This window comes from Moschus berezovskii, chromosome 15 (genome assembly GCF_049115385.1).
Source record: "Moschus berezovskii isolate FMDL1 chromosome 15, NW_MosBer_1.0, whole genome shotgun sequence".
Taxonomy (NCBI): Eukaryota; Metazoa; Chordata; class Mammalia; order Artiodactyla; family Moschidae; genus Moschus; species Moschus berezovskii.
In genome coordinates, this window is record NC_142474.1 from 6040335 (window position 1) to 6055325 (window position 14991).

Consider the following 14991-nt stretch of genomic DNA (forward strand, 5'->3'; position numbering starts at 1 on the left):
TGATGGGGAGGCATGTCTTCATGGAGCCCAACTCACGGGATCCCACCCGTCCTGGTGGGCCCCAGCCCGCCTCAGTCCCATCCAGAGTCCGGACTTTGATTCCTCCGGGGCATCTCACCAGCCTCCTTGCTGAACAGGCCAGGCATGCTCCCTCCTCAAGGCCTTTGCAGTCTCCATTCCCTAGTCCAAGAATGCTGTTCTCTACATGTCTGCATGGCTCCCACCTACCTTCATGCAAGTGTCATCTTAAGGGTCACCTCCTCAGGGAGGCCTTTCCTGACCCCTCACTTACTATGATGTCCCTGGGGCTTCCCAGGTGGCTCAGTGATAAAGAGTCCACCTGCCAATGCAGGAGATTCAGGTTTGATCCCTGAGTCGGGAATATTCCCTGGAGGAGGAATTGGTAACCCGCTCCAGTATTCCTGCCTGAAAAACCCCATGGCCCGAGGAGCCTGGAGGGCTGCAGTCCAGGGGGTGTCTAATACTCGGACATGGTGAGGGAGTGAGCGCACAGACCACTTATTCCCTAGCCTTATTCCAGCTTTTTCTGTCTGGCCGTTAGCGCCACCTATGGGTCAAGCATGTATTTACAGGTCACGTAGTCACTTCCTGCCTGTCTTCAGCAGCATTAGGTGTTAATTTCAAAGTGAAGGAGCCTTAGAAAGGGTGTCACGTCCACAGTGTGAATCTCGTGGTTCTTCCTGGTTTTCTTTTCTTTTTGGGAGGGTTTTCTTTTTCCATTGCCTATTTTTAGTAGAAATTTTATCTAAGGAACTAGTTTTTCTGCTTTAAGAAAAAAAGCAATACCAGTACATGTAGGATGGCAGATGGTGATGGGTGTTTAATTGCCGCGTCACCGAGGCCTCAGGGCCGGGGGGACTGTGTGACTCTGCCGGCTCACGCCCGTCTGAGAGGGCTGGCAGTGACTCCATTGCTGCCAGGGTTGCCAGTGGCCAGACTCCCCCCTTTCTCAAGACTAGATGGTGGGGGAAATCCAGGTTTTGTGTTCAGTTCAGTTCAGTCGCTCAGTCATGTCCGACTCTTTGCAACCCCATGGACCGCAGCACGCCAGGCCTCCCTGTCCATCACCAACTCCCGGAGTTTACTCAGACTCATGTCCATTGAGTCGGTGATGCCGTCCAAGATTTTGTGTGAATTTCCCCAAATGTTTAAACATGCATTCAGTTTGCTTTTAGGAAAACACGATTAACCAAACCAAACACGTTTCTGGGCTGAATCCAGGCTGTGGGCTGCACCTTTACAACTTCTGCCGTGAGGGGGACTGAGGGCGTTTTTCTGGAGATGAGGACCCAGGGCTTGCACGTTTGGAGGAGAAGGAGCAGGGAATTCCTTCTGGGCTGATGCAGTGGCATCAGCGGGGCCCGGAGGTCAGACTCTGGAGGGAGCTCGTTCCAGACGTTCTGCAGGAAGGGTTGGTTCCACCTAGTCCAGTGGGATGGGCAGGTCTTGAACTTGCCATCTCTGGGGGATCGTGGAGGCCAAGACGGGGGGGAGGGGAGGGGAGTGGGATGCAGGAAAAGGTAGGAGAGCAGCTCGGACAACTGAGCTCAGAATCACGGTGGCCCTGTATTTCCTTCTGAGATCAGTGTTCTTGGGATTGTGTTCTAGCTCTCCATCCATCCATCCATCCACCCTCCCATTCTCCCATCCACTTATCCATCCACCCACTCTCCCTCCCTCATTCCCATCCATCCATCCATCCGTCCATCCGTCCATCTGTCCACCCATCCTCCCATCCTCCCACCCTCCCACCCTCCCCCCCGTCCCATCCATCCATCCATTGATAGAACGTTTATTGAGGACTTACTGCACACCTGCACTGTGTAAATGGGGGGTTAAGTGGGGACTCGACAGGCGTCTCTCAGCCCCACCCCCATCCCTGCTTCCATCCTCTCCTCGGGAGAATCCCTGTCCTGGGTGATCCAGGGACTAGGAGGAGCTGCGGGAGGCTGGTCAGGGCCTCTCGGTGTCTCTCTCAGAAGTCCTGGCCCCTCTCACCACGTGGAAAAGGTGAAAACCTGTGGTTTCCCTCCCAGGACTGAGGCTGGTGGGGCTGGGCTCCTGGAGCTTTGAAAGGGAAACAGGGGTGGTGGAGACATTTCCTCTGGGCACATTCCTGCGGGCAGTATGAATGAGTGTGTGTCGTGTGTATGGTGTGTGTGTGCACACACTTGCCCTTGCATCTCATCCTTTATCCCTACTCCCCCACCAGGCCCTGTCCCTCTCCTGCTCAGATCCCCCCGTTGCCCTTGAGGTCAAGGCCAGTCTTCCCACGTTGACGGCCAGCCCTGTGTGATGGGCTCTGTCAACTCCCAGGCCACCCCAGCCCAGCGCCCGGCAGTCCTCAGACCCAGCCGTGGCTGCTCCCTTGGCTCCAGCCCTTTGCCTGGGCTGTGCCTCTGCCAGAACTCCTGTCCCCTGCTTACGCTGCAGGTTCCAGCTCAGATCCTGCCTCCTCCAAGGAGCCCGCCCTGACTTCCTCTCCAGGGGCAGGAACCTCTTTTCCTGACCCAGGGCCCCCATCTCACCCTTCCACCTGCTTACCCACTTCCAACAGCGCATCCGCGCTCCTTCCTGCACAGAGGTTGGCTCTTCCCTGCGCCCTGGACCCCTCCCTCTGCCCATCCTGCAGCTTGACTAGAGGGAGCGCTCCTCCCCTCCCTCTCCCGCTTGTCCCTCCCTCCTAGCCCTGGCTGGCCCAGGACTCCTCCACTCGCTTCTCTGTCTGTCCTGAAGGTTTTCTGTGTTTGCTTCTCTGCTGACTCTCTGGCCCAGAACTGTCCCTGACACCGGGTAGGAAAATATGGTGCTCCCCAGGGGTACGAATGAAGAAGAGCTCGTAGGCAGTCCTGAGAGCTCAGCTGGGACCATTCAGAGACAGCCTGCTGACTCTCTGCTTGCCGCCCCAGAGCCGGCTACCTGACCCAGTACGGCGTTGAGGCACCGCCGCACACCCGGGAGAGCCAGGCCCAGGACCGCATCCACTCAGCCGACGTCTTCCACACCTTCCGCCAGCTTGACCTGCTGCTCCCCAAGCTGGCACGTGGCTCCCTGTCAGCAGGTAAGCACTGTGGGGTCTTCGGTGAGCTGTGGGGCTGGCAGAGGGGCCCAGAGAGGGAGTCCACCCTCAAGCCGAAGGATCACAGTTAACATGAGAAGGAAAGCATTCTAATGCCTTTTGAGGTAGTGAGGTCCCCGTCCTGGGGGTTATGTAAGAGCAAACTGGTGGGGAGGCAGGGCTTGGACTAGAGTTGGGGTTCCTGTTGGAAATTCTGATACAGCACATCTGGAGTGGGGCTTGGGGACCTTTTGTGTGTGTGTGCTTCCTTTCTAGGTTTAAGATTTAATTTGCTTTAAAAATTCTTTTCTTTTTTTCTTTAGAAATTCTTACAAGTACTTAATGCTGGTTATAAGAAATTCAAGCCAAGTAGAATAATTTAGAGGGAATAATAAAAGAGTTCTCCACCTTCTCCTCATCCCAGCCCACCACTTCCCTTCCCCTCCACAGAGGTGACCTTTATTACTAGCGTGGAGAGTTTTCTCTAAACACACACACAGAATTCTTTTTTTTTTTTTAAACTGAGGTATATTTTACATACAAGAAAGCTGCTGCTGCTAAGTCGCTTCAGTCGTGTCCGACTCTGTGTGACCCCATAGACGGCAGCCCACCAGGCTGTCCCGTCCCTGGGATTCTCCAGGCAAGAACACTGGAGTGGGTTGCCATTTCCTTCTCCAATGCGTGAAAGTGAAAAGTGAAAGTGAGGTCGCTCAGTCGTATCCGACTGAGTGACCCCAGGGACTGCAGCCTACCAGGCTCCTCCATCCATGGGATTTTCTAGGCAAGAGTACGGGAGTGGCTTGCCATTGCCTTCTCCGGAATACAAGAAAGCACACAGTCCTAAATGCACAGCTGAGAGATAAATCTAAACTTTCCATGCCCTTTCCCAGTCAATATCCACCCCCTAGAGTTAGCCGCTATATGGATTTCTTCCACCTCAGCTAGTGTTACCTGTTCTTGAACTTCCTATAAAAAGAATCATGGAATATGTGCACTTGAATGCCTGATTTTTTTCACTCAACTTTGTGTCTATAAGATTCATGGAGACTGTTGGATGTGTCTGTGGTTTCTTTTTCATTGCTCTGCCATGTTTCATTGGAGTAATAATCACAATTTGTTAAACGCTCCTGGTTGAGGGGCACCTGGGGGGTTTCCAGTTTGTGGCTGTGATGTAGGTTCCTGTGCACGTTCTTGCACGCGTCTTCCTGAGCACAAATGCCTTCATTTCTCTTAGTGTTTAGCCCTGTGCTTTTTTAACATCAGTGGAGCACTCTGGAGGAATTGTTCTGCTACAGAGTTTCCACTGAGCTCCACATCTAGAACTTCCCACATGGGTTTGTAAAAACCCACCGCCTTCGTTTTTGTGGCTACAGAGGGGAATCAGTATTGGTAGAAAGCTTCCTGCTGGATTCAGGGCACCAGGCCCATAGGAACCCCTGGGATTCAGTCTCCCCTAGCCACTGTGTCTCAGACTTCCCCAGGGAGAAGAGTCCTCTGGGGCCCTTGTTAATAAGTCTCCAAGCACCATCCCAGTCCTTTTGATTTGAATGAGCTTCCCTGGTGGCTCAGAGCGTAAAGAATTTGCCAGCAATGTAGGAGTTGTTTAGTCACTCAGTCGTGTCCGACTCTTTGGGACTCCATGGACTGCAGCACGCCAGGCCTCCCTGTCCTTCACCGTCTCCCGGAACTTGCTCAAACTTATGTCCATCGAGTCGGTGATGCCATCCACCCATCTCATCCTCTGTCGTGCCCTTCTCCTCCTGCCTTCAATCTTTCCCAGCACCAGGGTCTTTTCCAATGTGTCAGCATCAGGTGGCCAAAGTATTGGAGCTTCAGTTTCCGCATCAGTCCTTCCAATGAATATTCAGGACTGATTTCCTTTAGGACTGACTGGTTGGATCTCCGTGCAGTCCAAGGGACTCTCAAGAGTCTTCTCCAACACCACAGTTCGAAAGCATCCGTTCTTCAGTGCTCAACCTTCCTTATGGTCCAACTTTCACATCCATACATGACTGCTGGAAAAACCATAGCCTTGACTAGACGGACCTTTGTAGGCATAGCAATGCAGGAGATCCAGGTTCTATCCCTGGGTCGGGAAGATCGCTTGGAGAAGGGCACGGCAACCCACTCCAATATTCTTGCCTGGAGAATTCCATGGGCAGAGACGCCTGACGGGCTACAGTCCATGGGGTCGCAAAGAGTCAGAAAAGAATGGACGACCAACACTTTCACTTTCTTCAGGAAGACTGGGACCTGCGTTTTTGGCAAGTTTCTGACAGCTCAACCACGGGAAGGCTGAGAAACAGTGTGTCCTGGTCTCAGAAACTTGCAGCAAGACTTGGATTTGAATCAGTACTTTGCTTCTTCGTTGCTGGTGGTTTAGGGCAAGTTACTTAACTTCTTTTTGCTCTGGGTCTTCTCTCTGGAAGGGTAGTTGAAGGCAGTGGTTAAGACAGACTCTGGGCTCAGGTGGCTGGAGGTGGTTTACTGGCTCTTATGTATTTTCTCCGTGCCTCAGTGATCCCATCTGTAAAATGGAGAGAACAGTGGGATCTTCCTAGGAGATGGCTGTTAGGATTGGCTGAGGTAATAAGAAAAAAACATTCTTTGTTGAGCAATTTCTTTGTGCCAGATACCAGGTTAAACACTGTGTCATTCAATGCTTACAACAGCGCATGACCCCCTTTCCTTTGTTTATATATTAATATTTTGAAAAATCAAACTTTAACACATTGTATTGTTTAAGTTAAAAAAAAAAAAACACATAGCGGACTACCCTAGTGGCCCAGTGGATACGAATCCACCTGCCAATGCAGGCAATACAGGGCTCAATGCCTGGTCTGGGAAGAGCCCACATGCCTTGGAGCAACGAAGCCTGTATGCTATGACTACTGAACCCTTGCCCCAGAGCCTGCGAGCTGAACCCACTGAGCCCCTGAGCTGCAGCTGCTGACGCCTGCTCACCTAGAGCCTGTGCTCCAGAGCAAGAGAAGCCACGGCAGTGAGAAGCCCGAGCACAGCAAAGAGTAGCACGCGTCACAGCTAGGGAACGCCCGTGCAAAGCAGCAAAGCCTCGGCGAGGGCACAAATAATAATATAACAAAAATAAGTAAAAGTTTAAAATTATATATATATAAAAGAAACATAGGAACCTCCCCGGTGGTCTAGTGGCTGAGACCCTGTGCTCCCAATGCAAGGGGACCGGCTTTGATCCCTGGTCAGGGATCTAGGTCCCACATGCCTCAACTAAGAGTTCACGTGCTGCAACTAAATAGCCCTCATGCCACAACAAAAATCGAACATCCCGTATGCCACAATGAAGACCTGACAGCCAAATAAATAAATATTTTTTAAAAAAGAAACACATTCTTGTGATAGATGTAGACAGGAAAAAGTAATAGTACTCTTCCAAACCCATCTTCCTATGGAAACCAGTGTTAACAGTCCGATATATCCCTTCAGTGTTTTGTAGGGATACTCTATTTAAAAAATGGAGACAAATATATATATCTAAAGTGTCACTGTGTGTATTTACCAAAAGGGATTTATTATCTACAACTTAATTTTCTAATCTACCAATATCACTGCACAATCTCCCTTGTTAATTCAAACGTCTTCTAGAGGCATTAGCCAATGCAATTAGATAAGGGAAATCAATTACCAATATAATAATGAGTACAGAAGAAATAAAACTATCCCTGTTTGCAAGTAATCTGATACTATACCCAGAAAACCCCAGAAAACCTATAAAACTAACTCAAGCATTACATATACATAATACACACACTGCGTAGCAAAGCAGAAGGATGTGAAAATCAACATGAAAAATCCAGACATCTTTCTGGCTCTTTCAGGTCACTATTTAGACCGCCACCCCCCTCCAGTGAATATTTATAATTGTTTCCTGTTTGTGTGTGTGACTGTTAGAGCACTTCATTGTACTTGTTATCTCTTCTACAATCTGGTGATTTTATTTTTCTCTAACAGTTTCCTGGAAGTGGGTTTGCCAGGTTAAAGGGCATACACATTAAAATTTTTATTAGCTGTTGCCGCATCTTTTACAAAACCATGGAGCAATTCATACGCTTACCCAAAGGGAAGGCATCTGCTCGTTCCTCACCAGATTTTATTAGTCTTTCCAATGGTTTGCCAGTCTAATGGGCAGAAGTGGGTAATTGATCATTTTAATTTGCGTTTTCCCACAACCTTGTGAGCATGCAGTTATGAGTCTTTGCTGCTGTTGCTGCTAAGTCGCTTCAGTCATGTCTGACTCTGTGCGACCCCATAGATGGCAGCCCACCAGGCTCCTCCGTCCCTGGGATTCTCCAGGCAAGAACACTGGAGTGGGTTGCCATTTTAAATCCTTACTAATCTGATGGGCAAAAAAGGGCATCTGGCTTTATGGGCATTTCCTCCTGTGATGGAAAAACATCTTTTAGCGTCACCAGCCAATTGCTGTTCCCCTTTGTGAGTCGCTTGTCCATGACTCTTAATGTCTCTTTGAGAAGCTCCGTATCTTATTGAATCCCGACATCACTGCTGGAAAGTTGGTATTGTTGTTGCTGTGCAGTCGCTAAGTTGTGTCCAGTTCTTTGCGACCCCACGGACTGTAGAATGCCAAGCTTCCCTGTCCTTCACCGTCTCCCGGAGTTTACTCAGACTCAGGTCCATTGAGTCGGTGATGCCATCCAACCACCTCATCCTCTGTCGTCCCTTCTCCTCCTGCCCTCAGTCTTCCCCAGCATCAGGGTCATTTCCAATGAGTTGGCTCTTTGCATCAGGTGGCCAAAGTATTGGCACTTCAGCATCAGTCCTTCCGATGAAAGTTGGTATTATTAGAATCCAGTGAAAGTTGGTATTATTAAACGCTTTTTTCAGGTAAAGAAACTGAGGCTCAGAGAGGGAAGTCATTTTTCATAGACATAGCTGGTAGGTGGCAGAGCAGCAAGACAGAAGCTTGATCTGTTTGAATGTGAAACCTAGTGCACGGAGCACTGACAGCACCGTTGCTTCTCGAGGGAAGAGTGGTTTCTCTGTTGCTGTTTCTTCCGTACAGGTGCCCCAGGGGAGTCTGGGTAGATGCAGAGGGGGACCCTCCCTTTTATCTCCAGAGCAGCTCTGGGAAGGCTGCATTTCTCAGTATGGGCAGCAGGTGGCAATGTGGGGGACAGTTTCTCAACTTAGGACAGGAGGCTGGGGTGCAGAAGGGCACCCAGAGCTAGCTATGGGACATGTGAAGCTATGCAGCTACTTTGGAAAAGCAGTTTGGTAGAACCTATCAGCATAAAATACACACACCTTTGATCCTGTACTTCCGCTTCTTGGAGTTACCCCCACAGAGATGCTCCCGTGTGTCTACAGATATTCATTGCCATGTTATCTGTGGAAAACTGTTTTCCCTGGAAAATTGAAACTGATCCCTGGTGCCAAAAAGTTTGGGGACCACTGTCTTAGAATTTCTTTTTCTTTTATTATTATTATTGTTGTTGTTGTTTACTATTTTCAATCATTATTCCTCCTCTGGTTTTAGAAATATAAACATTTTAAAAGAAGATTGAGCTTTTGGGGACCATTCAACAACTGAATTTTGTGCTTCTCATACAGGAGAGAGTTGGGGGCGGGCAGTAGGGAGTTAAATAGAGCCCTGAGCTAAGCAAACCTCTTCTTTTTGGAATAATAACTTCACCGGATTATTGGCTGTTTTATTTGAATATTGTTTGCGGGGGGAAGCATTCTTATATTAAAGAATCACAGGGTCTAATGCAAAACTCAAATGCATTTTAAAGGTGAAACACAAGACTTTAAAAATGTGTCTCCACTGGAGGCCTTTCTGAACTGTACTCTTGGGTCTCCAGGGGACAGAGGTGTTTCCAAACCTAGAACTCTTGCTTTACAAATGGGGAGACTGAGGGACTTCCCTGGTGGCCCAGTGGCTACTCTGAACTCCCAGTGCAGGGGGCCCTGGTCAGGGAGCTAGATCCCACAGCCACAACTAGGAGTTCACATGCCACAACTAAAGATCTGGCGTGCCTCAGTGAGAGTGAAGATCCCAAGTTCTGCAGCTAAGACCTGGTGCAGCCAAATAAAGAAAGAAATATTTGAGAAAAAAAATGTGACTGAGGCTCAGAGATGCACAGGGCCTCAGTCGAGCACGCACAGCATGGGAAGTCTGGGATTGGACCTGTTTCTCCTGCTTCCAACCAAGTTACCAATCGTATGAGCCTGGCAGTTCTGATTCACAGCCTGGAGTCGTTACATGGGGGCTGATAAATCATACCTTATGAGAATGGCAGGATATGGCCAGTGCAATTCACCAAACCCCTGCCACTATGAAGTGTGCTCCGTGTGTGAGCTTTCTGAGTCCTGCTAATGGTCCTCTGAGCCAGGTTGCCCCCGTTTTTCAGATGGGGAGCTGAGTCTCAGAAATACAGAATGATTTACCCAAGATTATCTTCCTGGGAAGGGGAAGAGCTGGGACCTCAACCTGGGTCACTATGGCTGCAAACCAGGTGATCTTTATTTCACCATTTATTATTTCTTAATTATTAAATACATGAATACATTCCTCTTGGGCTAATAATTTACTAACATTCATTCAGCTTTGTTGAATAATATAGCTGATGTTTATCAGGCCCGGGCCAGGCATCACTCCTCTTTATATGTGAATGCATTCAATCCCTGTACAGCCCTACGTGGTGAGTACTCTTAGCCTAATGTACAGGTGAGAAGACCGAGATGTTCGGAGGTGAGGTGCCTTATTCAGGGTCAGGCACTCTGCTCCAGAGCTTGGGCTCCTAAGTGGGCTCCCCTGCCTCTTGTGAAAGAATGAAATACTGCAGAGAAGGGGCATACTGTTTGACCTCACTCCCTCTGCATCTGTCTCCAGGGTAACCATTGTTATCAAGTGAGTGGTGCACTGCTGTGGTTCATGGGGGCACGAACAGTCGGACAGGGCTGAGCGACGGAACAACCACTGCTAAAACAGCGCCGTCCCGTAGAAACAGAATGCTGGCCACACAGGCAGCTTTGCGTTTTCCAGGAGACACACTTAAAAAAGAAATTGTTAGTCGCTCAGTCGTGCCCGACTCTTTGAGACCCCATGGACTGCAGCCCACCAGGCTCCTCTGTCCATGAGATTTTCCAGGCAAGGGTACTGGAGTGGGTTGCCATTTCCTTCTCCAGGGGATCTTCCCAACCCAGGGATCGAACCCGGGTCTCCTGCACTGCAGGCGGATTCTTTACTGACTGAGCTACAAGGGAAGCTGTAAAAATAGGTAAAGAGGAATTCCACAGCATTCCAGTGGTTAAGACTCCAAGCTTCCACTGCAGGGGACATGGGTTCGATCCCTGGTTGGGAAACGAAGATTCCACATGCTTCAGGGTGCAGCCAGGGGGAAAAAAATCCCATAAAAATAAAATAAATACATAAATTTAAAAAAGAGGTGAAAGCAACTTTAGTAATATTTTTCTTTAACCCAATATATCTAAACTGTTAGCATTTTAGCATGTAATGAACATAAAATTGCTGCGATATTTTACATTTTGTGTCTGTTGCCAAGACTTGAAATCTGGTCTGTACTTTTGACTCACAGGGCATCCCCATTCTGAGTGGCCATGTTTTATGTGCTCAGTCACATATGTGACTTATGGCTTTCCTTCTGGACAGAGTTAGTCTTGACCCTTCTCCGGCCGCACGTGTAAAATACAGTACACCCCAGTTATACTCAGCTCCAAATACAGCAAGCCCTGGTTTCCCCAGCAGGAAGGGCTTTTTGTTGTTGTTTTTGGTTTGGTTTGTCTTTTTAGTCAACCTAAACATGGAAATAATTAGGACTGGAAATGAAGCATCTCCTTCTCGATGCTGTTGAGCGACCGTGGTTAAGCTCACACGTTGTATAAACCATCTGGAGATGTCCCTCTCTTCTCTCCTCACCTTTCAGGAAGTGGCTTATTCAGACTCCATCTCGGGCACCTGTGTCACCTCCGTCAGCGGGTTGGCAGGTGGAGTCACCAAACTCGGTTTTCCAGAACCTCTTTCTTCACTCCCATATCATCTGATTGAAATATGGGATGAACTTTTTGAATCTATCCATCCATGAATCTATCTTTCGCTGGAAATTCTTTACAGGGCTGGGCTTGGTGTCAGATTTTGGTTCACATGAGTCAAACGTTGAAAATATAAAATGGTGACAGTGAGACGGCTCCCATCCTTCCTTCCACCCAGTCCCCCCTGCCCCGCCCACCCACAGTTGGCTGGTGTTACTGGTTTCTCCTGGATCCTTCCACAGTTCCTTCATGCGAATACAAGTGGACATGATGTTATTCTCTCTTTTCTCTTTTGCTCACAAATGCATGGTAAACACACTGGTGTGGACACTGCTTTTTCCTAATAGAGTAGCTGTAGCGAAATCTTGTGTAAGATTTTGTGTGTCCTGCACTATTCTAAGGGCTGTAAAAATGTTAAGCTGATTTTACCAAATTGCCAATATAGTTGTTTTGATTTTTTTGCTTATTTCTTTAAGACTTTTTCCTGGATCTTTTGTTTTATTTATTATGATTCTCTCTCTCTCTCTTTTTTTAAGAGCTGCTGTAGGTCTTCATTGCTACAAGGGTTTTTCTCTAGTTTCGGCAAGTGGGGGCTGCTCTCTAGTTGTGGTCCAAGGGCTTCTTATTGTGGTGGCTTTTCCTGCTTCAGAGCACAGGCTCTGGGTGCATGAGCTCAGTAGTTGCAGCATGCACGGGCTTAGTTGCTCCGTGGCCTGTGGGATCTTCCTGGACCCGGGATAAAACCGGTGCCTCCTGCCTTGGCATTTTTACCACTAAGCCACCAGGGTAGCCCTGAAAATACACATAAAGTGGAGCAAATATACATAACAGGAAAATCACGTATTTCAGATGAACAGTTGGCCACATTGCTTTAAATTGAGAAGTATGTCACCTGAACAAGTGTCTAGAGGTGGAAGAAAAGCATGTGGAGCATATTACGTGAAAACCTAATTAATATGCTTAAATAAGTTTGGCCTCCCTTTTGCATTCTGTCCCATGAAGCCTGATTTAGAGCCACTGGGTAGATGGGTCTTCCTGAAACACTGCTTTATGGCTCAAAAAGTCGGTGAGTTGCTAGTACTTTGGAATTTTGTAGCAATCCGAGTGGCTCCTTTTCCAAAGGTTGATCTGGGGGAAAGAAAAAAGCAAATTATATTTGCACATGTGTCAATGCAGCATCGTCTTGTAGCATTAACAAAATATATGAATAGTAAGCTCTGACTTTATGCCTTCAATGGTCTGCCTGTGTGGGCCGCTGCAGAGTTTTCCAGAATGTAAACATGCCGTCATTTATTTAACGGTGTTTGTGAACTGGTGATCCGGGTGCCAAAGCAAACCCACAGAGAAGTTTTTGTGACCCGCGCGGTGATTAAAAATGACTTACTGAGATACTAACTTTAAAGCACATGAGAGGATTCCATGTGAACTTATGGGTTTCAGCTTCTCCTGGAATCACAGGCTCCCTGGCTGTGCCTTCTCTGCCAGGCCCAAGGGGCTGGGGGTGGAGCTGAGTGCGGGCCCCGGGACTCTCCCGTCGGCCCCGCCTGGCCCCGCCTGACCCTCCGCCCTCATGCACTGGACCTGCCCTTTCCTGCAGGTGTTGAGTTTGAAGCCCAGACCCATCTGTCCCCTCTGGGTGGTTCTGCTCGGGCACTTCTCCTGGCCTACGCTGTGCCCTCAGGGTCTCCACAGACACGTGGGCTGGCCTTCCTCTGGGATCAGGCCCCAGGAAGGGGGTACATGCCTCCCTGTTTCCTGTTCCCTCCCCTGCTCTGCGAAGAAACCCATTCATTTAACAAATGCTGGCAGAGCACTTCCTCTCTACCAGGCCCGCATTTCAGGACAGGGGTCCCTGGAGCTTTCTCCTGCAGGAACTCCCCACCCACCCGCTGGGGTGACCCCCCCAAGACCCTTGGCCTCAGGGGGGAGGGCGGGGCGGGGTGGCCCTGGGCCTGAGGTGGAGTTGTAACCCCCCCCATCCTCTGTGCCCCGTCCCTGCAGGGGATAAGGACCAGGCGGGCAAGGTCAAAGGTCGCCTGTGGAAGCTGTTGTCCCCAGCCAGGCTAGCCACCCGGGCCCACCGGAGCAAATGGCTGGAGAGTTACCTGCTGCACCTGGAGGAGATGGGCGTGTCGGAGGAGCTGCAGGCCCGCGCCCTGGTGCTGCAGCTCTGGGCCACACAGGTGGGTGCCAGCGGGTGTGGATGTGAGGTGCATGTGAGTGCGTGTGTGTGTGTGTGTGTGTGTGTGTACTCACATGTGTGAACTATGAGGCACACTAAGGCAATGTGCCTGCGAGTCCGTGTGCATGTGCCTGCATGGGCCTGCGTGTGTGCCTGTACACGTGTGAGAATGGGCCACTGTGCGTGTGGGTGCGGGTCTGTGCACACACACCCAGCTGTCTGCCCCCATTCCCTCACCTTCTCAACTGTCAGAGTGTCTCATGAACAGGACCTTTCATTCAATATGTACATTTTTAATTTGGAAAAATGTCAAACCTACAGAGAAGCTGTATGAATAGTTTCGTGAACTCCTGTGTACTTCACCTTAATTCTTCAATTTCATTTATTTTTATTGGAGTAGAGTTGATTCACAATGTTAGATTCCCCTGTTTTAAACATTTGACCACATTTGCTTTCTCTCTGCTACTCTGATTATCTTATCGGATCATTTGCAAAGTAGTCGCAGACATCGTGACTCCTTGCCCCTAGTTTCTTCATGGCGCGTCTCCTAGGAGCAAGAATATTCTCTCCCGTCTCCACAGCCGAGCGATCCGAGTCAGGACCGCCCACATCCCAGTTTTGCCGGTTGTCTCCGTAGTCCCACCTCAGTGCAGCGCCGGGCCGGGACCACAGGCGCATTTAGTCACTATCCTGCTTAGCTTTCTTTAGTGCGGAGCAGTTTGGTGCCCGTCATTGTTTCTCATGACCTTGAGATTACTGAAATGTGCAAACCAGTTATCTTCAAGACTCATGTAGAAGTTCCAGGGGCTCTATTCAGGTGCTCTGAGTTGATCTAAATGAGAAAGATATCTAAAAAAGAGGGGCTATATATAGCTAATTCACTTTGCTTATCATCCAGAAACTAACACAACATTGTAAAGCAACTATACTCCAATAAAAAGATTTTAATTAAAAAAATGAAAAAGAGACCTAAAATCCATTTTGATTGAAGCCAAACTTGATTGAATCCTATTTACAATGACCTTAGATAATTTGCTTCATTATTCAATGTATTATGTTTGCATTGGGGATTCTGAAAATAAATTACTTGCTCAAGAAAAATAAAAGTTCCACTGAGAACTTACCATGGATCTCAAAGACACCACTCTGTATTGCTCATATTTTAGCCAGGAATAGGGGTGGGGAGACATCAAGGGAACATGCAGGATGATTTTAGGTGCTGACATGCAGGATATAAAACAGGGTCATGACTAGATAGGTCCTGGGGGGTCTACTCTGGCCAGGGTGGCCTCTCTGGGGAAGAGATGACTGATCTGAACCCTGGAGGATAAGAAAGAGCTAGATTTGGGGACTTAGGGAAGGTATGAGGATAGAATATTCCAGGAAGGGGAAACAGCATGTGCAAAGGCCCTGGGGTTGGTTCATGCCAAGTGTTTGAGCATCAGCGAGGAGTTGAGTGTGGCCAAAGCAGAGTGGGGGACCTGGGGGTGGGCTGTGGGACTGAGGGCAGAGATCATGGAGGGCTCTTGGGTCCTACTCAGTAAAAACTCAAGATTTCTTTTTCTGGGTGAAGTGGAAGCCCTAGCAGGGTTCTGAGCAGAGGAGGGACAGGATCTGAGAAGCGGGGACATGGTGAGCAGACAGTGGTGGCCACGGAGACAAGGAAGAACTAGACAAATTTTGG

General features: G+C 48.9%; 1 protein-coding gene across 1 annotated transcript in view; it reads left to right on the plus strand.

Moving 5' to 3' along the window:
- PTGIS (prostaglandin I2 synthase) overlaps positions 1-14991 on the plus strand; it is a 46712-nt gene that overhangs the window by 17925 nt on the left and 13796 nt on the right. Inside the window, exons 5-6 of the mRNA XM_055393311.2 lie at positions 2931-3082; positions 13127-13308. Coding sequence (XP_055249286.2) covers positions 2931-3082; positions 13127-13308 — 334 coding nt within the window. The remainder of the gene's footprint in view (positions 1-2930; positions 3083-13126; positions 13309-14991) is intronic.